Source organism: Kryptolebias marmoratus, linkage group LG14 (assembly GCF_001649575.2).
Source record: "Kryptolebias marmoratus isolate JLee-2015 linkage group LG14, ASM164957v2, whole genome shotgun sequence".
NCBI lineage: Eukaryota > Metazoa > Chordata > Actinopteri > Cyprinodontiformes > Rivulidae > Kryptolebias > Kryptolebias marmoratus.
Window position 1 is genome coordinate 11007367 of NC_051443.1, and position 26587 is coordinate 11033953.

General features: G+C 40.3%; 1 protein-coding gene across 2 annotated transcripts in view; it reads right to left on the minus strand.

Annotated features, from left to right (window-relative positions):
- fibcd1 (fibrinogen C domain containing 1) overlaps window positions 1-26587 on the minus strand; it is a 161601-nt gene that overhangs the window by 70409 nt on the left and 64605 nt on the right. For both annotated transcript variants that reach the window (XM_017407856.3, XM_017407855.3), the window contains one exon: window positions 9882-10018. In XM_017407856.3, the coding sequence (XP_017263345.1) occupies window positions 9882-10018 (137 nt within the window). The remainder of the gene's footprint in view (window positions 1-9881; window positions 10019-26587) is intronic.

Consider the following 26587-nt stretch of genomic DNA (forward strand, 5'->3'; position numbering starts at 1 on the left):
TGTTGCTACATCATGATTGCTTTTACACTGAAGGTCTTATCAATTTGCTGCGATCCAGCCATGTCTTAATAGGTTGTGTAGGCCAAACAGATCATAGCTGAGCCCTAATCAAGTGTGAAGGGGACCTAAACAAGTGAGAGCTATTGGTGTTTCTTTTTTGTTTTTGTTTTTTTTCCCCACATTACAAGCTGTGTTTCTTCCCACTGAGAGTTTACTACCCCTGTCCATCAAAAACAGGGTTAGTTATGGCTGACCCGCGCTCCACTGCAGATTCTCTAAGCTAAGAGAATGAATTAGTTTTGAGAACATTGTATACAGCACCACCATGAACAAGATCATTGTAGTTTTTGTAAAAACTGAACCCCTGTGTCACACACTAATGAAACAGGCCTGATATTAGATGATGTTTTTGGCACCATTTCACAATTGTTTGTCCCATAAAACTCGAGTTACTGTCAGTTACTGTTACTGTTCCAGTGGTGCCATCATTTATCCCAAACAATGTAACTGAAAAGAATGCTTGCCACTGCTTTTTAAAATTGTTCATCTCAATTGCAAAGTGGCAAGGCTGAAAGTATTTGAACAACCCCTGGCAAACAGCAGAGAAGTCATTCAAAATAAAATAAGAGAATGGGCTTTATACTGTGAACTCTTGCTCTGGTAAAATGAAGTGCTGTCAAAAATATGTACATTTTATAAAAACGTAAAAGAGGCAATCTATGTTAAATGTGAAAGACCAACATTATCTTTGGGTGGTCTCAGATTTCAGCTGTGTAGCTCATACCATGCTTCTTTAAATCTAATCCTCAAAGACGTCCAGCCGACTTTGACTGAACCTACCAGAATCATCGTGTCTTGGATGACTGAGAACATTCACCGGCATGAAGTGCCTAGAGTGTGCGTGGTGATGCTGGCCACAAACGTTCTTTATGCCCACACAGAGATCAGGCAGCAGAGGGTTCCTCAGGTGAGAAACAGCTGACACATAATGCTGTCAGCGACAGCCAGAGGGAGGTTACAGACAGAGAGGAGGAGGATGACACAACAGGTGGATGGCTGCCCCGGTGAAGTCACACAGCTGAAAACTTGTGATAGTACCAGACATGGTGCAAATAATGAGAGTAATGAAAGGAGTGGCAATGAACAAACTGAGCAAAATAATGGGAACAGTGAGCCAACTGAGATTAGCGATGGTGCAGAAGATGAAACTGCAGGTTCTGCCCCATATGACACACAGCTTAAACTTTCAGACATTGTGACACAAGATGACCATGTGTATTTTTCTCTAAAATAAAGATTTTAAAATGCCTGTATGACTTTTTTAGACATCTTGGATTTCTTTCTTGAGACACACTTTTGTTCTGAATGTTAAAAAGACTAATAAGAACAGATCAGTTGTCAAAACCAATTTTGACCAAAAAAAAATATTGACAATGAGATAGGGAACAACGAGGAAAGCACATCGTAATGCAAAACAATGAAACATGAGTAAGTCTGTGTGTGGGAGGGGAAATTCTTCTTCGAAATTGGTTCCCGTTTTCTTTCATCTTCCAGTGTTTATGGAACATCTGCAAATAGGAACTAAAATGTAAAAAAATATATATATAACTGGTGGATATATCATGAAATGGATCCATCATTTTATTTCCCCTACTAAGAATGGGGGATATGACATACTTTGCTTTAAAAATCTGAACCATTCACGTTTTTTTTAATCTACGAAGTCAAAAACAAAGTTAGAGTTGTGTTTTAAAGAGTTTATGAGTAGGCAGTTAATTTAGACACTAAAATATCTGCTCCCAAGTAAAATAAAAGACAGTTCTTCCCTTTTAAAGATAATTATAAACAACCTAAAAGGTTGCACAGATAAGAGCGCTTGTTATTGTGTCAATGCGTTTTAGATCATTATCATAATAAAATATTCTACTCAAGCAGACAAATCATTTTCTGCCAGTCAATGTATCTATCCACAGACGTTAATGCCATGCAGGCATGCTTTTTTCCAGATATCTTATGCAGCTCTGCACGATCATCTCACTAACAGGACTGTGGATTCCTCTTTAGGTTTACTCCAAACATGTTTGACCCCATCTATGCTGTAAACATTTGTTTTCACCTCATCAGAGCAAATACTATTATTTTAATATAATTATCAGGCATTTTTGCAACTATGCACAGCAATTTGTTTGCTTTTTTAATCATTTTCTTTGGACCTTTTGTGAATTAACACAGTCTAAGATGTCAGATAAAATGAAATAATCTGATAAGCACCCTTTTGCCAAATCTGGATCATTCAACTATTCATGGTTTGGATACAAACTGTGCAAGCACTGTTGCCAGCATGCCTTAAAGACATTGGCTTCTGGCTGGTTCAGTGGCTCATTCTGTGTGTCCTTATTGCTGCTGTAATTGTGTTTTGAGTAATTTTACAAATTGTTTATACTTACAATCACATTTTATTTGATATTTTTGGTTCTTCTGGAGTTTTTCATTCTCACCAACTGATCCAGCCCACAAGTTCATTTTTGAATGCATCTCCATTAGACCTAAAACAATATTTCAGACAGTTTGAAGGTTCTCTGAAAAGGTTATGAGCAATTAATATTTTATTTATTGTAGATGGGTATTTGAACAGCCTCAGTTTGGAAAAAAATTCAAATTAATTCTGATCAGATCTACAAACTAATAGCTAATCTGAATGTGTCTAAGATCAAAGCAGATCATCTTAAAACAGTTCTACTTTAGATTAGATTGACCCACCTGAAGGACAAAGCTGGTGACCCTCTGGATCCCTTACAGTTTGCCTGTCAGGCGAACAGGTTAGTTGATGATACCATAAACATGGGTCTACACTTCATTCTGCAACATTTGGACCACCCGGAGACCTACGCAAGAATCCTGTTTGTGGACTTCAGCTTGGCGTTTAATGGTGTCGACCCACAGATACTCTCCACCAAGCTCTCCCAGCTTTACGTATCTCCTGCAGTCTGCCAATGGATCATCAACTTCATGACAGGCAGGAAGCAGCAGGTGAGGCTTGGTAACATCACCTCAGGAGTACAGTCAATTAGCACAGGAGTTCCTTAGGAATGTGTCCTGTCTCCACTGCTCTTCTCCCTCTATACCAACAACTGCACCTCCACGGACCCTGCTGTTAAGCTCATTAAATTTGCGGATGACACCACTGTCATTGGACTAATTAAGGATGATGATGAGTCTGCGTATTGGCAGGAAGTTGACCGGCTGGTGCTCTGGTGCAGCATCAACAACCTGGAGATGAACACCCTCAAGACTGTGGAGATGACAGTGGACTTTAGGAAACACTCCCCTTCACAGTGCCCCCTCACAATAACTATCCTGTGTCATCTGTAGTGACTTACCGGTTCCTGGAAACTACTAATTCCCAGGATCCTAAATGGGAAGTCAACACCCTCCTATAAAAGGCAAGACTGTTTTTCCTGCAGTAGCTGAGGAAACATGGTCTGCCACAAGAGCTGCTGAGGCTCATCTCACATCTATTACAGTCTGGTTTTGGTGCAGCCACACAGCAAATAGAAGCAAACTGCAGAGGACAATAAAAACTGCAGAAAAGATCATTGGTGCTCCCCTGCCAACTTAGGGTGGTTTGCACTAGTTTTGAAGCCTTTACAACACTGTCAGTTTTGCATTACAGTTATTTTAGCAGAAATATTATAATATTCCTCCCTAAATTGTTCCAGAATGTAAGCAAGCTGCTATTTGCTTGATTGCATTTAGACTAGCCATTAGCTCATCAGTCCTGTCAGACTTTAACCTTATTTTCTCCAAACTGAGGTCATTGACAGAGCTATCTACAGCAGATAAGATATTGATCGTTCATAACCTTTCCACAGAATCCCACTTCAAATGTCCGAACTCTCATTTTAAAGCTACTTAAACCATAAAATCACATTTATTTCTGCATTTCTTCTCTTCGGAGTTTTGAACACATCAGATAAGTGCAGTGCACAGTTATTTTCTTTCTCTTATCACTGTGGGAAGCGGTTCTCCTATGCCATTTCAACTTTTCATTTAAAAAAAAAAACTAATGATGAGGCAACACTGGAAAGAAACTGGGTAATGGGTGATTTATTGTATGAATGGATGACAAAGACACCCCCCTAAAGGTTTGTTATTCAGCGTAGAGTTTCATTTTGGGCTTACACGATTTAACAAACTTAATCCTTCACTCATGAAGTTGAAAACATTGATGGGTGGCTGCGTTGGGTTGGTAAAAACTGCTGGATTTTTTTTTTTTCAAATTATGGCAGTATGTCAAAGTGTCTTTGATCACATTGCTTCTTAAAATTGCTTGAAGACTTTGATGCTTTCTGTGACATTTCTTCAACCTCCGTGCAGAGTTAGTGAGCTTCATTATAATGATAGATCAATTTTTTTTATTTTTTCATGCTCAAAATGTCTGTTTGTTGCTCTCCAGTGACGTTGGATGTTCATAGAAGCAGACACGAACATGGAACAGAAAGCTACTCCTAAAGGTCATAATTGACTGATGCTATAATTGTGCTGATTGGTATCTAAATCTAGAGCCACTTGAGATGGCTCCATTATCTTCAAGGCTCCCTGAGGGCCACCTTTTTACTGCCAATACAGCAGAAGTAAAATATTTTATTATAGGCTATATTAGAAGTGGGCCTTCACAGAGAGTAGGAAAAATGACATTCATGCACCCCTATTGTTTTTTTTTTATTTCCTTGTCTCACCTTTTCCTTTTTTTTTTTTTTTTTTTTTGCAGATTCAGACATTTTCATCAACCCCCTTTCTTTGTCTCCTCAGAGACCTGCTCTCACTCCTCTGTTCCTTCCCTCCTCTAAGTAACCTGCTCATCTCGCAGTCTGTCTGCAACAGTAAGTCAAACTATGCTAATGAGGTGGCAGCATATGGCTCATTCCTTATTTAAGCTCAGCAGACAGTAAGCTACTCGCCTCTCTAAGAACCCTGCTACCTGCTCCTGTTGGACTACACAATGCTGATCTCTTAATGAGGCTCAAAGATTATCACAAGCAGCTCAACGCACCAGCCAGGATCAGTAGCTGCTTGTTATCACCTCAATCGGAGCTGCTATGCTAATCCTTTTACTGGACGCTATGCATAGCCCGGTTACTTAACTCTGGTGGAGCTTGAGAATCTGGGACTAACCAGCGTCAAATGTGCTCGCTCCTATAAGCTGTTTCAGTGCATGACTTTGACGCCAAACATTAATTCATGCATAGATGGACACACATAAACACATTTAGCCGCTCGCTGACAGGCCTGCGCGTTGCTCTGTTCCATCACGCGATGCGTAGCACTCTGTCACTCTGACAGACTTGCTTTATTTGATGATCGGGGGGTACGACCTTGCCTTTCTCACACAGTTAGCGACAGATTTACAAGGGTGCACATGTATAAACACTCGGCTCGCTGTCAGGACGATCAAACGGGGGCTTTAGACAAGGTTTGACACGTGTGGCGTGTTTGTAGCAAAAGAGCACATTAAACTACTACAGAGTAATCACATTGTCAAAAGGTTTACAGAGTAATGTGAAAAAGTTTAAAATCACCCCTAATTTCTTTGGATTTTGCTTCCAGCAAGCTAAATCTTTTTCGTAATCTTGATAGATAGTTCTCCAGGCTTTCTGAAAGTCTTCTGAAGTTTTTGCTCGGACCTTGTGCCTAGCCATAAAAGTATATTACACAGTGTGTCCTTAAAAATATGAGAAAAGTGGATGAATCGAGGACAAAAGTGTCAGGCCTAAAAAATAATTAAACCCAGTGAAGAATGTATAAAAATCATGTCATTAAAAACTAGTAGGAAGGTTCTTAGCTAAGACCTCTTTGGCACTGAATGATGACCTTACTACTATGTAAAACAATAAACCAAAAAGTAGATCGCTTTGGCATGGTTTTGACAAGGTCTTCAGGGACACATTAGGATGCAGTGGGCTTCCGATTATGCTTGACAGAGCATGATACATCTATGATGGTTTTGAGCATGTGCAAAAATCCCATAACAAGTCTGTACTATTTTCACCTTTGTTTAACCAGAAAGATCTCATTGAGATAAACTCTCCTGTCTCCTGTCCAAGGGAGTCCTAGGGGGGAAACATGTGGTGGGGAAGCTGGGGTTGTGCCAGCAAGCCTCTGGTTGATAGTCACAGTCACAGTTTACCAAGCTGGGTGGACCATGGGAGAGCGAAGTGGCAGTAGTGGCACTGTATTCATGACATGGGGCCTGTATGCACCGGTGGTTGAGAATTTAAAACAAGACTCATCTTCTCGGCCTCATGCCTAAGTAACGACTGTCACTGTGAAAAAGTCAAGTAAATGACCTCACACTAACTCACTGCTTTATCTGTGCCCATGATCTTCAGGTTCTCAGGCAGCTCTGCATTAAAAACACATCTAATTTGGAACATCAGGAATACTTCCACAAATGATTTGTCTATAAATACAGTTTGGTGTGCCTTCCACAAATGCTGGTTAAAGCTCCTATTATGCAAAGAGAAGCTATATGTGAACCATCCAGAAACACTGTAGTTTTCTTTGGGCCAAAGCCCATTCAAAATGGACCAAGGCAAAGTGTAAAATTGCTATGTGTTAAGATGAATCAAAATTTAAAACTCTTTTTGGAAACCATGGATGCCATGTTCTCGGCACCAAAGAGAAAAGGAATCATCTAACTTGTTAGCAGCACACAGTTCGAAAGCCTACCTCTCTTATGGTACCAAACGTCTTTTTCAGGGAAGGCCTTGTGTATTTCAGAAAGATAATGATAATGATACTGCATCCATTACAACAGCTTGGCTTCGTTGTAGAAGAGTAAGATTGCTGAACTGGCCTGCCTGCAGTCCAGACCTCTCATCAACTGAACATTTGGTGCAAAGTGAAACAAAAAAGAAATCTGCCAAAGAAGACCCAGGACTGTTGAACAGCTCGTTTCCTACATCAGACAAGAATGAGACAATATTCCCCTCCAAAACCTCCAGCGGCTGCTCTCCTCAGTTCTTGAACATTTAAATACCGTTGTTAAAAGAGGAGGAGATGCTTGGCAGTGGTAAACATGGCCCGTTCTCAACTTTTTTGAGATTTGTTGGTGCCATCACACCAAAAATTACCTTTTTTTTTGGTAGATTTGCCTCGTTTAAACAGTTGATATGTTTACTATAATCCAATGTGAACTTAATATATTTTTATGAGATTTGCAAATCATTGCATTCAGTTTTTTTTTGTTTTATCTTTGTGTATTTTTAAGTTTCTATATGTTTTCACCATTAAACTTGACAGTGTGCAGACCCAGTAAAGTTGTATAAAAGTTTCTAAAATTATTAACTGAGACATGTTCACACTTGTGTCACTTTTACAACTCAAAAAACGAAAAAAGAAAGAAAATTGAAATCTTTCAAACTCTTTAAACACCCATCGACATGGTGTGAACAAGCCAGTATCACAGCATAAAGTCTGAAACTAAATGTTGTAAATTTATTTATTCCCCTGCAGGATGTGGAACACTTTTGTCCAACTTGCATCACTTTACAGTACTTCACACTTACAGATGTGAAAATTACTCTATGAGCAGTTTGGAGCAGATTCCAAAGCAAGTCCCCCTGCATGCTTTCCAAAACCGCATTATAACATGTAAAAAAACAACAACACCCCCCCACACACACACAAAAAAAAAACAAAAAAAAAAAACAAATATGGAAATTACTAAAATTACTCTAGGTGTTTCAAGGCAATCATTAAGAACTGCTCTGCTTTCCGTGATTACTGCTGCAGTATGTTTCAGAACACAAGGCAAAATAAATGGCTTAAACCAGCTTGTGTGCAGAGAATAAAATACATCTAGACTACACTTCCAAATATAACTTCAAACAGCTGTGTCAATGTTTGTTCATCTCACTGTTTCTTATTCCCGAAAGACGCAGCACTTTCTGTATACAGTCTCATTTAAACAGGAATGTTTACTTGAGCAAGTCTGGACAGCAAGTCTGCTCGAGCAAAAAAAAAAAAAAAAAAAAAAAAGAAAAAGAAGAAAAAAAGAAACAAGACTTACTTGGAAAATCTCTAAATGTCTTTTTGCAGGTATTCTCTATAAGTCAGGAGAGCAACATTTACAAAACCCAAAACAAGAGCAGGTCAGGAATTTGTCACCTATAATGGAAACAATTTGTTGTTGTAAGTGAAGCCGAATGATGAATTGGTTTACACATAGGCTTTCTTTGAATGTGCCGCCTGCGAGCAGCATTTCTCTTAAACTGTAGTTATATCTCGAGGAAGATCTCAGAATCAGCAGGCAATTTAGATTCCAGCTGCTTTGGGATCTCCACCTTTGTTATAATGGCACGATTCCCTTTGCCAGCTGAACACAAAGACACACAGTGACTTACTGCATTAGTCTTGTCGAGTCTTTTTGTGCCATTCCACTGACATTCTTTGTCTTGAGCTTCTTTGTTCAGTTTTCATTCCGCACTTACTTGAATTAAAGGCCTAGCATTGCATATCATGCCAGAGGTTTAGACTAAAATCTTCTCGTGTCGAGAGTTGGCAAACTCGAAGCCTTTCTGGTCAAATCTTGAAAATTAAAAGTTATGCATGGTCTCACGAAATGTCCCACTGAGAATATATGCTGTGAATAACTCTTAGCTACTACCACATTAAACTTTATCTCAATATCTCTAAAAAATGTTATCGTTATAGCAGATTTTTTGTGGCTGTGGCAGCCACCTTGAATTGTATTGACTCTAAAGTTAATCAGCTGTAGCAGTGCATCCACTAATCACTATCTGAAGGTTTTATTAAAATGAGTCCAGTGGTTCATGGGATATTTTGCTAACAGACAAACAGAGTTGACTTTGCCAGGTAATGCTAAAGTTGTAAACATGGATCCTGCACAGCACTTGTTGTATGCATTATGAATAACAATCTGCTACAACTATACTAAAGTTTAGTGCAATATCTGTAAAACTGACTGAATAATAGCCACATTTGTGTTTTCTAAGTTGAGTTGGTTGTGGTGGCCATCTTGAGTTGAATTGGCTCGAAACATTAATCAGTTGTCGAGGTACACTGAGTGATTATTTCCTGAAGGTTTCATTAAAATGAGTCCAGTGGTTCACGAGATATTTTGCCAACAGACAGACAGAGTTCACTCCAAATAGGTAATGAAATAATTTTTAGCAAAAATGTAGTGCAATCTACTAGTGCTCTGAATATGCTTTGCGGATCAGACTCAGTTACTTCCTTTCCAAATTTTAGGTCAATACTCTTAAAATTCAATGAGTTAGAGCCATTTACGTTATTTAATGTCAGTTTTCTGTGGTCGCCATCTTGAACCCAGTTGACTCCAAAAGTCAGTGAGTTGTAGATGTATTTCTAATGATGAAAGTTTCATTAAAAACTGTCCAGCGGTTTATGAGATATGGTAACAGACACTAACACACACAAACAAAACAAAAATCCCCTGGAGCTGGTATACTTGAACTTGGCACAAAGATTTCCTTGTTATTCTCCAATATTTTGATGAAATGCTTTATACATAAAAAAACCTAAGGACATTAAAACTAATCACATCAGGTGCTCAGAAAAAAAAGGAAAAAAAAACATCCTTATTTATTAGATGACTCTGACTTAAATGGAATTAATGTTGCAAGAAGACTCTGTAAATCATTTTCGTGTGTTTTTTTAGCAAATATGTTCTAAAAGCAGATGTATAAAAGGAGGCAGGATGAAAAGGCCCTGCAGCTCTCTGCCATTTCCCTGTTTTCATTTTGATTACAACCCTAGAATAAATGTATTGACCGAACGGACGGCTCTGCTTTGGGCGGCTTAAGAGCTTCGTGTGTAGGAAAGGTGCTCCGACTCACCGTCCAGCCCCCTCCGTCGGTGGTCATGTCGCAGTAGACCTGGAAGCCGGTGGGGTGGTGAAGAGGAAACACGGAGTAGATGCCGTCCTCTCTCTGACCACTGGCATACAGATCCCCACAGTCGCGGGGGCGCGAGCCTTGGAAGACGGGAAAACAGGGACACGTTAAGCGGGAACAGGAGGACCGGAATGCAGCTGCTCCAAGGTGGCCTCCGTTTATGGCCAGACCCAAGTGAGGCATGCAAGAACAGAAAACACAGAAGATCAATTCTGCTGTCATAATGAAGCTTTTTATTTTTGGTTTGTTTTTTGTGATAAAACTAGTATCCCTTTAAAGTAATGCATGTTGCTTACTGACTTGCAAGGAAAACCTTTAAAACGAAGAACTCAAGTAAATTTTTAGTGCTCAGATACTGTGTCGCGGATCACTCTCATCTACTACCATACCAAATTTTGGCTCAACGAGTTATAGCAATTTATGTGTTTGCTATAAATAACTAACTGCTTCTGCTTGATTCCAAAAGTTAGTTAGTTGTAGATGTGTCATAATCCCGAGGGCTTCTGTCCATAGAGCGAGACCAAGACCAAACACGGAGACGAGGATAAAGGTAAGTGCGTTTATTTTACAGGTGTGACTATGTACAAAGATCTTTTCCTGAAGGAGTCTGCAAGAGAAGGAGAACTGGGTGAGTCTTGGGTACAGGTTGATTTCCAAGATGGTTGCGAAAGTTACAATGTCTCTTTGTTTGCTTACAGGTCCTAGCGGGAGGTTGCGGCGTCGAGGAGGAGCGAAGTGGTTCCAGAGGTTTCCAAGAAGAGCCAGGTAGCAGCGAGGTACGTATCCGTGAGTATCCAGGTAAGTAGTTCTTTCGACCCGTAGTTGTGACGTGGCAAAACCTGAGTCGTAGGCACAAGACAAAGAACGTGATTAGCTCGAGAGCACAAGTTAGGTTAGACGCTGTGGCGGAGAATCTAACCCAGAAGGTTTGATGCTCCAGCGAAGATCTGATCCCAGCCTGCTGCTTAAGTACCAGCTGGTCTCGTCAGTGGAAACTGGAACACCTGTGGAGGAATGATTAGTGGCACTGCCCAGAAGGTGGAGCCAACCCCAGATCCTCACAGTACCCCCCCTCTAACAATCGCCTCCTGGCGATCTTGGACGTCTCTCAGGATGCGCTCTATAAAAGTCTGAGATCAGTGAGGCGTCCAGAATAAACGACCTGGGGACCCATGTGCGCTCCTCAGGTCCATAACCCTCCCAATCAACTAGAAATTGCGTCCCTCTACCCCTCTGTCGTGCATCAATGATATGGTTGACCGTAAAAGCGGGATGATTATCGATCAACCGGCCGGGAGGGGGGAGGACGGTAGGTGGGCTTAATGGACTGTCCACGAATGGTTTGATCTGGGAGACGTGAAATGCTGGATGGATCTGCATAGCTGGAGGAAGGGACAAACGGACTGAGGTTGGATTTAGCACCCTCTCTATGGGAAAGGGTCCTATGAACCGAGGAGCAAGCTTTCTCGAGGTGCCTTTAAGAGGAATGTCTTTAGTGGAGAGCCAAACCTTGTCGCCCACCTTATAATTAGGTGATGAGGAATGGTGACGGTCAGCATACTTCTTGTTTTGGTCGCTAAATCTCTGTAGAGCTCTTCTAGTCTGTCGCCATATGCTTCTACACCGTCGAAGATGGGCCAGCACAGAAGGGACAGCAATTTCAATTTCAAAGCTGGGGAACAGTGGTGGATTGTATCCCTGAGCTGCCTCAAAAGGTGATAATCCTGTGGCCGAAGAGACGTGAGTGTTGTGTGCATACTCAATCCACACCAGCTTCTTACTCCAAGTGGAGGGGTTGTCGCTCGCCAGAACCCTGAGGGCCGCCTCCAACTCCTGATTGCATCGTTCAGACTGGCCATTGGATTGTGGATGGTACCCAGAAGTGAGACTCACCCCAGGCCCCAAAATTGAACCGCCCGAAGAATAAGGACCACCTAGCCTGCCGGGGGTTCAACCTTTTAGCTGTTTGGAGGTAAGCTAAATTTTTATGGTCCGTCCAAATAATGAATGGAACCTCGCTCCCCTCTAGCCAATGTCTCCATTCTTCAAGTGCTAGCTTGATGGCTAACAGTTCTCTGTTGCCCACATCATAATTACTCTCGGCCGACATGAGACGCCAAGAGAAATATGCACAGGGGTGAATCTTATTGTCTTGTGTAGACCTCTGTGAAAGGACCGCCCCTACTCCGGTATCTGAGGTGTCTACTTCTACAATGAATTGTAGCTTGGGGTCAGGATGTCGAAGAATAGGAGCTGAAACAAATAGAGCTTTCAACTTATTGAAGGCTGACTGTGCTTCCGGCGACCAGGTGAAGGACTGTTTGGTGGAGGTGAGTTGTGTGAGTGGGGTAGCGACCTTACTGTAATCCTGGATGAACCTGCGGTAGAAGTTGGCGAAGCCAAGAAAACGTTGGAGTTGGCGACGATCAGTGAGAGTGGGCCAGTCCGCGACCGCTCGGATCTTCTCTGGGTCAGTCTGGTAAAACCCCTGTCCAAAGATGAAACCCAAGAAGTTAACAGTTGTTACGCCAAACTCGCATTTTTCCGCTTTAACAAATAATTGGTTCTCCAAAAGTCTTTGAAGAACGGCCTTGACATGGTTATGATGCTGAGCAGGATCCTGTGAATAGATAAGGATATCGTCCAGATAGACAAAAACAGAAATGTTAAGAAAGTCTCTTAGGATATCGTTAATCAATGACTGGAAAACAGCAGGGGCGTTAGTTAATCCAAAAGGCATGACCAAGTACTCGAAGTGACCGAAAGGAGTCTTAAAAGCTGTTTTCCACTCATCTCCCTCCTTTATCCTAACCAAATGGTAAGCATTTCTTAGGTCGAGTTTGGTGAATATAGTGGCGGAATGCAGTTGCTGATGAACGGAGTCATTTAACGGGAGTGGATACTTATTCTTTATGGTTATTTGATTTAGTCCTCTGTAGTCAATACAAGGACGGAGACTCTTGTCCTTCTTTTGCACAAAGAAGAACCCTGCCCCTAAGGGTGACTTGGACGGACGGATGATGCCAGAAGCCAAAGAATCCTCGATGTAAGACTTCATGGCCTCTCTTTCAGGTCCAGAAAGATTGAATAGCCGACTTGAGGGAAGTGTTTCACCGGGGATGAGTTCTATGGCACAGTCGTAGGGTCGGTGGGGTGGTAAGGATAATGCTTTAGCTTTACTGAAGACAGGAGCCAGGTGGTGATACTCAACTGGTATCTTGGTTAAATCTGGCTTCTGTTCAGGTTCGGGCTTGATACTGGAGGACGGCAAGGCGGAGTGTAAACAATTCTGCAGACAGAAAGGGCTCCATGATTCGATCCTTTTTTCAGTCCAGTTGATTACTGGGTTGTGAAGTTGTAGCCAAGGAAATCCTAAAATCATCTGAGTATTGGGTGCGGAAAAAAACAGAAAATCACTCTCTTCCCTGTGATTACCGGATACCAGAAACTGCAACTTAGTGACCTTGTGTGTGATTCTGGTAATCACTTGTCCGGAAATATCTAAAACGGGAAGCGGAGAGGATAGAGGAGTGGGTTTAAGTTGCAAGCGGTTGACTAAATCCCTGGAAATTAGACTCTGTTCTGCACCGGAGTCGATGAGAGCGTGGACTGGAATCTTAACCTGAAGATTTAACAAGGTAGAGTGAACAAAAAATCGTGACCCGAGGGGTTGTGTGAGGCTACTCACTAGTACCCCTCGGCTACCTAGTGAGTCTTCCCTTTTAACTGAGGGCATCTTGCTCGGAAATGACCTCCCTCCCCACAGTAAAGACACTCTTTAGCCTCCATACGCCTGCATCTCTCCTCCGATGTTAGTCTCGCTCGTCCTACCTGCATAGGTTCAGGCTCCATATTGGACACTGCTGATTCGGCTTCCGTGGTGGCGACCTGCCGCCCAAGGTGGTTCATCCGATCCCTTCTCTCCCGCTGCCTCTCCCGCAGGCGGTTGTCCAAACGGATGACCAGAGTTATCAGGTCGTCCAAGGCTCGAGGCTCCTCCCAACCAGCTAGCTGGTCCTTCAGAGGTTCTTGAAGGGAATGGATGAAAACTCCCTTAAGTGCTGCCTCGTTCCAACCGGAAGTAGCCGCCAGTGTACGGAAGTCGATGGCAAACTGAGCCACCGAGCGTGATCCTTGACGTAGATTCCATAGTTTTTGAGTTATCTCGGTGTCAGTGTATTTGAGCCCAAAAGTCTGTTCGAAATCCTCGATAAACTGGTCAAACGTCGTTAATCTAATAGCCCTGAAGCTGTACCTAGCTTCAGCCCATTTCAAGGCTTTGTCTCGCAGAAGTCCGATGATATAAGCAATCTTCGCTGGCCCATCGGTGAAAGACTGTGGCGAACGAGCGAAAACGAGATAACACTGTAGTAAGAAACTTGCACATTTACCGATCTCTCCCGAAAAAGGTTCGGGAGTCGGCGAGGGAACCTCGCGAAAATGACCGGATGTTGACACCGGAAGTGAAGTGGCCGCGGAAGCGGATGCGGAAACGGAATCTGTAGTGGTGGGACCCAACGATGATAGTTTTTGGTGAATTTCTTGGGTTAACAGGGTTATTTGGTCTAACCGACCGGTTTCAGATTGTTGTCTTTCACATAGAGCATTAATCATGGACTCGTGTCGGGCCAGCAGTGAAGCTGCCTTGGTATTTTCGGATCGGGAAGAGGGGTCCGCCATTCCTACAATGGCATTCTTGACCCACATAAATGTGTCCGAAGACGTAAATAAACGCTGGAAAAAACGAAGGTAGCCAAATATTGTGCGGAGCGTGGATGTTGCAAATTACTTCACGTGAGTGGACTTGGTAAGGCTCTGGACTGTCTGTTTTGGCTGGAGCATACTGTCATAATCCCGAGGGCTTCTGTCCATAGAGCGAGACCAAGACCAAACACGGAGACGAGGATAAAGGTAAGTGAGTTTATTTTACAGGTGTGACTATGTACAAAGATCTTTTCCTGAAGGAGTCTGCAAGAGAAGGAGAACTGGGTGAGTCTCGGGTACAGGTTGATTTCCAAGATGGTTGCGAAAGTTACAATGTCTCTTTGTTTGCTTACAGGTCCTAGCGGGAGGTTGGGGCGTCGAGGAGGAGCGAAGTGGTTCCAGAGGTTTCCAAGAAGAGCCAGGTAGCAGCGAGGTACGTATCCGTGAGTATCCAGGTAAGTAGTTCTTTCGACCCGTAGTCGTGACGTGGCAAAACCTGAGTCGTAGGCACAAGACAAAGAACGTGATTAGCTCGAGAGCACAAGTTAGGTTAAACGCTGTGGCGGAGAATCTAACCCAGAAGGTTTGATGCTCCAGCGAAGATCTGATCCCAGCCTGCTGCTTAAGTACCAGCTGGTCTCGTCAGTGGAAACTGGAACACCTGTGGAGGAATGATTAGTGGCACTGCCCAGAAGGCGGAGCCAACCCCAGATCCTCACAAGATGTACATTCAATAACTCTTTTCTAAGAATTGTACTGATATCCATCCAGTGGATTATGGAGTTTTTTGCTGACAGAGAAACAGATCTGGCACCAACAGTTTTTAACAGAACTCTTATGCCATCTGTTAGTGCTCAAAATCTGACTTGAGCATGACTCTCAGCTACTACCATGGCAAATTTTAGCCTAATATTAGTAAAACTAACCTCGTTATAGCTATTTTTGTTTGTTTTTCTTTTAAAGGTCGATTAGCTGTGGAGTCCATCTTAAATCTGATTTATTCCAAAAATTAATCAGTTGTAGATGTTTAGTCAAAAAATATTATATGACAGCTTCAATAAAATCCACCCAGTAGTTCATGGGATGTTTTGCTAACAGGCGAACGTGGCTGACTCCAAATGGTGAGCCCAAGTTTTTCAGAAATATCTTGCACAACCTATTAGTGCTTGAAATATAAGTGGGGGATTACCCTCAGCTACTGAAACATCAAACTGCAGCTTAATATTTATCAAACTGACTGAATCAGGTTGACTCCAAACGAGACCTAGTTGTAGATGTGCATCCAATGATTGCTTTCTGAGAGTTTCAAAAAGTCTATCCAGTGGTTCAAATATTTTGCTAACAGACAAACATATGCACACATAGGTACAGGTGGTGAAATGATCACCTGCCTTTCAATAATTAACAGGAAAGGTTTCGACTTTATCAACAGATCTACAAAAAACACAACTAGAACAAGTGCACAAACAGAAAATAAATAAAAACATTAGATGATGAGATGCACAGCGAGCGATACATTAGATAAAACGGTAACACAGCATAGCAGTAAAATGGAGCAAAGACCAAAAAAAAAAGAAAAAATACAGAATAGTGGAAGACACAATGAAGACAGAGACGTGCAAAAATGGAATAGAGATGCAGAAGCGCAGGGAAGAAGCATATATAAAAGTTAGAATTGAGGGGGGAAGAAGAAAAAAAAGTTCCAGAAACAAGAGCAAAAGATATAAGGAAAGAAGAAAGGTTTAAAGTATATGAGTGAGGAGATCCATACAGAACACAGTCTGAAGGATGGAAGAGACTGTATAACGGGCAGAATTCAAGAAGAAATGGGGAAGAGGAGACATGACAGCGACAGACAGAGCTCCGAGGCTGGAGACGAGTGGAACAGTGGCACCCTTGTCTGTGGCTATGAAACTCCTCTAACCCAGGGGATACCAAACCAATTCCCAAGGAAGCAAGAAAGGAACTCTGTGATGAGAACACTGTTATAGATTATGCATGCAGACTTCACAGGGTCAAACCCCTGAATCTGAAACGGCTGAGTGAGTTTTTAAAAAGGCTACACAAAGCTTTTTTTTCTTTTTCTCAGCCCCTACATGATCTGAATCGCTTGTCTCCCGCAAAGCTTTTTTTTTTTCCTGTTTCTCAGCGTAGCGCTTAGCTAATAAGTTTTACCTTTCATCTCCGTCACACATAAATGGCAACATCTCCCTTCCCTCCTTTCCATCGGAGGAAGATGAAGCTGTCTATGGTGCATTAACAGTAAAAAAAAAAAAAAAAAAGGAAAGACTGCTGTCATTATTAAGGGTGCCAGTGCATAAGCACCAAAGCGCCCTCGTCGCTACCCAAATTACTCTTAGGCTTAGAAGAAACTCGATGCAATGTTATGTCGGATTTTTGGCAGTAGCATTGGCACCCTTCAAAATTCCTTTCAGAAAATTCCTTGTTTGAGAATTTGAAATTTCACCGAGGAATTGTCAAGTTAGAGAAGAAAAGACCACCCGGTCAGGCTACTGTAGGTATATTTTTGCATCATCTGCCTCACAATAATATAATAGCACATGGTTTTCAATGTAAGCAACACCAAGGACAGCTGTTTTAAAATCTATACAATGAAAGCCACGCAACCTTGATTGCTTTCACTTGGAATATGCGGCTAAACTATTTAAAATTGTCCAACTAGCGTGTGACTTTCCCTTTGGCTTTGACTAGGCTCACAATAACAACATACGTACCTAAACGGAAAGAAAGTAAACCTTGATAGAGACTACACAAAAAAGTTTCCTGACAAAAGTAACTGGATTTAAAATCTAAGGGGAGACATACATGCTGAGCTTCAGCACAAAGACTGGTAGACTCCCAACAAGTCTCACCAGACAAACTTTACATCCACACCTTCACAGGCGCAGCAAATTAGGACAATTAGCACACTGACAACATCTCACCAGCCAGAGAATCGGTGAAGCTGAACGAAGCCAAAACACTTTTTTTTTTTTTAATTTATGTTTTTTTTTGGCTTTGTAAAATAAAACTGCAACAGTGCATCAAAAACTGAACACAATCTGACATTTATTCTCTCTTGGAGCTGTATGCACTTCTTCTTTTTCTTATTATTGTTATTTACAACAAATAAATACAGTATTTTTTGTATTTTTGACACAATTCTACTCAGGTGCTTGGGTTTATTTTTACTAAATTACAGCTGTTTTTCAGTTATTTTGATTTTTTTTTTAACTTTCACAATCAGATACTCCCAGGTAGGTTAAAAAATAAATCCCTAATCTTTCCTGTTTTCTACTGTAATAAATAATAAGAAAAACAGCAATGGCTACAAAAGGTTTCTTTTGACATTTCAAATTTTCCATTTTTAGAAATGTAATTTATATTAAGGCTGAAAAGCCTCTTAAGGCAGTTAAGCCTTGAGGCTTTTAAGATGAGTAACAAAAGAGTGATACCTTTTGTTTTTCACTTAAGGACTATTGTTAGAGTTTTGTGGCATTAGTGACCATATCGCTAAAGAGAGCTCATCTTTATTACAATAATTCTAATCCTAAAAAGTGTCATGCATTTCATTTTTATTTTTGCTTTGCCTATTTTTCTATGATTTCCTGGTAAAGCAACGTACACTCACTGACCAAAAAAAAAAGGTAAGCGCTCAAATGGAGTGATGGAAACAAAAAAGGAAGGTTGGAAAGTAAAGAGATTGGATTGCAACGGTTATATCTGTACACTCTATATCACATGGAAGTTGACAGTACAAGTGAACTGCTGGGCCCATGTCAATGAAGTGTGGCCTCCTTGCAAGCCTGGACACAAGTGGTGATTTGGTACAGAACAGAGTCATACAACCATAGCGTTGTCTCCTGAGGCAAGTCAGCACACAGCTGCTGTAACTGGTTCTTGAGATCAACGCTGGATCGGAGTTGACATCCAAGCTGATCCCACATACGTACAAATGGCAAAAGATTAGGAGACCTGGCTGGCGATGGGAGGACCTTAACGTGACGCAAGCAGTCCATAGACACTTGTGAGATATGTGAACAGGCATCGCCCTGGTAAAAGACTGTCCCAGGGTGCTGTATCACGAGTGGTAAAACATGAAGGATATAACTGACATAGTAATGTGGTCTCAGGGACCCCAGAATCACTACAAGAGGAGACCCAAACCATGATGCTGGAAGTTTCTCCACAACTTTGGCAGGATCAGTTCCCTCCCACACGCTGCTAATAACTGTTATCTGGGGTAATGCAGAACTCAGGTTCATCTGTGAACATGATACAGAGGCACTCGTTATCAGTCCATGTCTCCCAGTTATGGCACCAACTGCCGCCTTCTCTTTCCTGGCGCTATTGGCAGCCTACGCATGGGATGGCGAACCCATAGTTTGGCTGATGTCAAGACATAATGTGGGATGATACAGGGTGTTGTAAAAGATCCAATAACTGTGTCAAGATGTAAGATGCAGAAGTAATGAGGTTCTGTAATACTTAGTGCCCAACACAATAATCCTTTCTTGGTGTGGTCTGTCACGGGCAACCAGAATCTTTATGACATGTGTGGTTACTTTCACATACCCACTGGCTCCAATGTTGGGCTACTATGACATCTGTGTGACCCATATGCCAGACAGTGGCCTATGTGTCTAGTGACATTTGGTCTGTTTTGACTGTCTGCTGAATGTCCGGGCAATTGCCTGATAACACTATTGTTTCACTGGTGATGCTACCACCTTTGACCTCTGGTGCTCGTTCACTTACAGATTGAATCACTTACATCACTGGTCTGCACTGTACCAAATTATGTCTAAATCAGATCATTCCTTTTAGGTACTTAGCTTTTTTTTAAATTGTCAGTGAGTGTATATTATTTGATTACCATAACAATAAACAGTGACAACACAAATTGAAAAGTAGGACTTTTATCATCCAGCTGAGAAACTCAGTTGCGCTTGCGGCAGAGATGGGCTTCACTTCTGTCAGGTTTCAGTTCATGTAACTTTGAAAATCTAATGTGTCCTTTTGGGAATCCAAAGCAAACAGCAAAGAGATGAATGCTTCAAATATTCACATGTGCAGTAAAGAAGATAAAAGCAGTCAAAAATATTCATGGGTGTGTCCTCTGACTGCAAGTAAGTACCTCACACTTTAGCCTGCACTGTATGCACACACACTTGAAGAAATGAAAATCTGCTGTCTTGCTGTGTTTTATCTTAGACAAACAGAAAGCAAGCTACAAAATACGGCTTATCTAATAGGCAGGGGAAGTCAAAGTGGAAATTTATGCTGTTCATTATTTGTGATGCCTTGTGATCAGAACAAGGTTGCGATGGTTTTTAGCTTAGTATTTTTTTAGTTCGGCATTGACATCTGGTAAAGTGTCAAGGCTGAGCTTCACAAATACACTCACTCGCCGCTGGTTCTTTGGCTTTAGATTGTCCTGACAGAAGAAATGAGAAGCAAACAGAAAAAAAAAGAACTAGCACACTTATAATGTTATGGACTTGTAAAACTTAACTTGGAGCATGGAGTATCTACATACATTTACATTAATTTAAATATACACACCTATTTACTGCCATGATCTATAGTTGCCATTAAAGGCCTAATATTCCAGCATTCCTTAAAGGAATGCATATCACTCGCAAGTTTTCATGGTAGAATTTTCTAAAATCATCTTTTGTTGAGAAATAAAAATGTTGTAGCAATTTTGGCCAAATCTTGAAAATATTGTCATGAGCAAACTCATGTGCAGACTATGTGTTGTGAATGACTCTCAGCTATGACCATATCAAATTTTTGTAAAATCTGTAAAGGTGACTAATTTATAGCCATTTTTGTGTTGACTAAGGTCAATTAGCTGTGGCATCCATCTTCAGTTTCATTAGCTCCAAAAGTTATTCATCTGTATATGTACATCCAATTATTAGGTTTTTGAAAGTTTCATTAAAATTTGTCCAGTTGTTCATGAGATATTTTGCTAACACACAAACAGAGTTGACTCCAACAAATAATGCTGAAGTTTTATGCAAATCTATAGTGTAATGAGTAGCAGGAGTAGAACATGTTGCGAATGACTCTCATTTAAAACCACACAAAATTTTATCTCCACACCTTTAAAACTCGTTAATTTATAGCCATTTTTGTGTTTTCTAAGTTTAGTTTGGCTGTGGTGACCATGTTGAATTGGACTGGCTCCAAAGGTTAATCAGCTGTAGATGCACATCAAATGATTTTTTTTCCTTGTTGTGGATCATTCATAGCTACTACCACACTAAACTTTAGCTCAGTATTTGTTGAATTAGCTCAGGTACTTCCATTTTTGTGTTTATTTTTTACGGTCAGTTGGCTATGGCAACCATCTCGAATGGGGTTGAGTCCAAAAGGTTATTAGTTGTAGATGTACATCCAATAATTACTTTCAGCAACTTTTCATAAAATTCATGCAGTGGTTTATGAGATATTTCAGAAACAGTCAAGCACACAAACACAGACCCAGGCAAAAACATGATAATCGCCATCGCCCTTCAGTGGCAGGCGATAATTATAGTGACCACAGATGAAGCAACATGCAGTTCGGTGAGGGGTTAAAAAACATTATTAGTAATAATAGGATCACAGCAAAGCTAGATGAAGTCAGTGTGAGATTCGGTAATGACCAATCACACGTGAGCATATATTCCCATTCAAAAGCACCAACAATTAAATGATGCTGAGTTTTACAATAACCCCAACATCTGCACAATAACGGGCTTGATTTAGCCAACAAAGGACATAGGAAGGAACAAAACTGGAACTCCAAAGGCTGCCATCTGAGTGTTAAGCTCCACACTTTTATCTTCACTCCTCTGTATGCTGCTGTGTCTATATTTAACTAAAGGGCAAGTCAGCTAGGGCCTGTTTGAGCATGTTGGGTCAAGAATCAATTCAGAGACAGATGCCTTTAATTGAACAGCACCTTTGAAATTAAAGAGACACCACAGGTTTGCTGCATCTCTTCTAAAAGTCTGTGAGACACCACTAACCTTCCTACTGTGTTCTGGACAAATTCGACCATTTTAGAAGTTTTCTGTTGACCTCTGTGTTCCTGGTCAACATGGCGGATCATTAAAAACGTCGATTAGATGTATAAAACTGACTTCATCCGATGAACATAGTTCCTTTTCGACACCCACATGTGCATTTGTTTTTGAGTACACACACGCCTCATTCCCCTTTTAAGCTTCCATGATAACATCCACAACAAGAATCTGTCCCGAACAGCATCTTTTCCTGATGTGCGTCCCCACCTGTCAGCATTCTCACAAATGATTGGAACAAAATTTCAAGAAGAAGTTCAAGAACTTGAGGCCTTGGCAGAACATCAACCCCTGTTATACTGTTATTGAGGCCTTCTATCATATCTTGAATCATGACACTGGTGATGAGGAGAGAGGCCAGGATCCTGATATGAAAGATGTTCTGGAGGAAAGAGAGTCAGAGGGTGAAGACAACATGGAATCCACACCAAGAGACGATCGATGTGGAACAATCCAGTGATGAGGAAGGAGGTCCTGCTGAGGTTGTTGATACATAACGTTCAAAGAATGGGGATATACAGTAATTTTATCATACTGTTAGGTTTTTAGCTGTAATTTTGGGACTATTTCCTTTTTTCATTAAAAAAAAATCACACTGAGAGTATTTCTCTGTGCAAGTAATAAAAATTTGACATGGTTCATAAACAAATGCCCTTGTATATAGTAACTTCTGATAAACTGCACAACATGTTCAATCTATAAATTTGCTGCAGCCAAAAATATCCATTAACTTATCATTTCTTTCACTCAAAAACAAGTTCTTTGAGCTCAGATCAGGGAGGTCTACAGGCCATAAAAAGCAAACGGAAGATCTAAGTTTGTACTGTTTCATCAAGGAATTAGTTGATGATTTATGTATTATCATGGATTTATAATGAGAAGTATTGAAGTGGTTATTGTTGACCAGGAACATTAAAGTAGTAAACAGCAAGTGAAAACATTAGGAGGATTAAATGTGGAAGTTTAAACCATGGATATGGGCTGTCTGTCCTTTAGCCTAAACCTAAACATTTCTTTACCATGTTGTTTTCAGGGCAGATAAGAGTTTAGTGTATAAACCAATTCCCCCAAAACTTATCTGTCAACATTTATGGGAGATTCATGGGGGATTGCAATGGGGTAAAGATTTGCACACTCTGCTGGCTTCCTTAAATAGATAACTTTTTACTAATTGGCATTTTAAAATGTATTGTATGTTTTTGAACAGGAGCCTGAGATTACTTCTTGCTGTGAATTGGCGCACTATAAATAAACTGAATTGAACTTCTGAAAAAGATCAAACTTACTGCACTAATTAGAGTGTCATACCAAAAAAAAGAGAAACCATTTTTTGACTTTGGAGTTTTGACGTTTGATTAAAAAAATAAAACTGTCTGCAGACGGGATGATGAAATGACATCAGAAGGCGTCCAACACGTTGGTTAGTCTGTCACTCCTCATGGCTTTGCTCAAAGCTGAAATTTGAAAAACTAAATTAGAAAAAAAAAAAAAAAACTACCTAGAAGGTTAACACAATTATAAGTTGCAGCTGTTTGCCATTTTTGCAAATGACACAGCCACTCCAGAAAACTGACTGCAGGTGTCTAACAAATCTAACATTTCTGCAAGGGTTTTTTTGGAAGGCCAGTAAATTGTCACTCCAAAATAAGAATTTTTTTTCCTATTTATGAATCTTTAACTCATGAATCTAATGTGTTTTACGAAAAACACGAGTGTTTGTAAAATGATGATGTTTCTTGAGGTCATAGTGCTGTTCATGACCTTTATAGTAAAAAGGTTTTTTTAAATTTTCTTTCATGTATTTATATTCTGGCTCAGTCTCAAAATCTGAATCTTGGAATCGAACCCCACTTGGAATACCTGGTATTTTTGTTTTAACTCTGAAATGCACACTCTCTTCTGTGTGTAAAGCTATTATAATAACATGTCAGGAAGAAAAGATTTCAGCTGTAAGCCAAGCGCAAGCAAAAAGGCAGCGTTTTCTAAGGTCTTACACAAAAAGTAAAAATTTTTCACACAGCCGAGTCACAATGAGTAAAAAATTCAGATTATAAAGCAATCCCTTGGTCTAGATATTTTTTTATACCTAATGACTAATGAAATACCCTGCATATTTCAATGATCCATTTCCATTTTCTTTAAAAATCCTAGACTTAAAAAAAAAAAAACATCACTCCGGTTTTTTATTAGATTCAAAAGAAATTAATAACAATGAGCTTGGCACTCATTTGACTGAACTCTAAGAGGCTCTGTGGGAAATAATTAGAAAAGGAAAAGGCCTGAGAGCCATTCTCCGGCAGCCACAACAGCGCCGATGTAACCTACGCTGCAGTCTGACTCATCCATGTTACATTGTTTTCTGTTTTTATGGACATGTACACATAACAGAAACACGTCTCAGGGTCAAAGAAAACATTTGGCCTACAATTAGATCTTTTTACATCAGTTATAGAACTAATAAGACCTTCATGCACCTTCTTTTCAACTAATGGGTTGAAAAGTTGGGGAAACAATACAGATGTTTAAATATATATATATATATATATATATATATATATATATATATATATATATATATATACCATTAACTAAGAGCCAAGAGACAATAACTTGAATAAATTATCCCTTCTTTGGAACTATTCTGCTCAGATCCAACAAATTATTTTTGTGCCGGCTTGTATATAATTTATTGCCACTTTTAATTCTGGCTTTGTTTGAAGTAACTGTTTAATGATTGCTTCAGAAAATCTGATTAAGGTGGGAAATTTCTTTGAGAGATCACAAGGCAGGATCTGTGGGTGGGGGGAGGGGGAGAGAATGGCACATGTGTGTATCTTCAGCCCCATGGTCACAGCTTAAAGTAGTACAATCTGAAAACACTAAAGTATGTTTTCCCTTTCTTTTTTTTAAATTAGAATTTGTGTAAAATGTATGCCTTGAGTTTACCATTGAGTTGTTTTCAAATGTCCATAATGGACACAGTTTCTCAGTGCAGCCAGAGGGCAGAGGGGGGTCCGGTTCGGTGGCCTCAGGATTCCGACTCTGCTATTTAGAGATGATGTGGTTCTGTAGGCGTCATCGTGCTGTGATCTCCAGCTCTCACTGGAGCGGTTCACAGCCAAGTGTAACATGGCTGGGATAAAGATCAGCATCTCCAAATCTGAGGCCATGGTCCTCAGTTGGAAGAAGAGCCGACAGCTCTCTCCAGGTTGGGAATGAGGTGTAGTGGAAGAGTATCAGGGTCTTGCTCACAAGTGAGGGAAGAATGGAACATGAGATCGACAGGCAGGATCAGCTTCCGCAGTACTGCGTACTCTGTACCAGTCCATTATGGTGAAGAAGGAGCTGAGCTGCAAGGCAAAACTCTATTTTCACTGGTCGATCTACATTCCTACCCTCACCTATGTTCATGAACTCTGGGTAGTGATCGAAAGAATGAGGTCTCAGATAAAGGCTGCTGAAATGAGTTTTCTCCACAGGGTAGCTGGGCTCTCTCTTAGAGATAGAATGAAAAGTTTGGTTATCCGGGAGGGATTCAAAGTAGAGTTGGTGCTTTTACGAATAGATGGATGGATGGATGTTTTCAACTGGTACACAGACATTTTTTTCTAACTTTATCTGTGAATCTTTAAAACTATTTGCTTTTCATTGGCTAACAATAAATGTAATTTAAATGCTTTTTAGAAAGATCTGGATGGATCCAGCACTTGAGCCCCTTCTACACTGTTATGTTTTTTTTTTATTGAATTTTTTCTCCACTTACATATACAAAGAACTTCTTCTATACAATTCTAATAAAAAAATGTTAAAATACCCATGCTTGTGCCACAAGGTGGAGGGAACATCCACATTACCAGCATATCAACAGACAAAAAGAATATTCTTAGCTCAGCAAGAGTTTTTTCCAAAACAATTGTAATGTATTTTTCTTTAATGTTTACAACTCTCTATGTTTTATTCATCATTTCAGCTCACAATCAAAGTTTACCTGTGACAGTATTAAAATAAGGTGAAACAAATGGAAAACAACAACAACAAAATAATTACTTCATTGTTGTTGTGGGATTTAAGGGAAATTATAATAGTGGGCATTTGCAAAAAAAAAAAAAAAAAACACCTGCTCAGTCATAGTTTTTTAAAAGCTCAGTATCTCACATTCATACAGATCCATCCAAATAGAGTGTCCTCATTATCCTCATTAAAATCTGTGTGTGGATAGAGGGTATGAACAGCAGAAAAATCTCTGTTTATTAAAACATTTGCACTTAAGGCAGTATCTCACTGAGGTGGGACTGTTGGCAACTAGCTTGAAACTGTTATTTGTGAGAGAGTCTCCAAAATGTCTCCAAACATTTGTCTTAAACATTTTGGAGAGGCTTGCAGTTTTATCAGCTAAAGTTTGAACATGTTCTGAAGAACTGACAGAACAAATTTTCTCTCAAAATAGTCCAAGCTGCCTTAAACCCTTCTCATTTTATTTCTGTGATTTTTACAGCGCTAGAGCTGTATTTTGGTACCATCGAAGGCTATAGTCCCAAATGTCCAGGTCTACCTATAGTATGTTTATGATACATAATAACTATTCTGGTCCAATTTTCATAAAAAACACACTCCAGTAAATTAAAACATAAATATGGAGGCAGGTACCAAGGTATGTACAATGTAGGCAGAGGTAGGAAACAAAATAATGAGTACAGTCTGGAATACAGTTTGCAAGCCAGGCACACATACAGGTGCTGGTCATAAAATTAGAATATCATGAAAAAGTAGATTGATTTCAGTAATTCCATTTAAAAAGTGAAACTTGTATATTATATTCATACATTACATACAAACTCATATATTTCAAATGTTTATTTCGTTTAATTT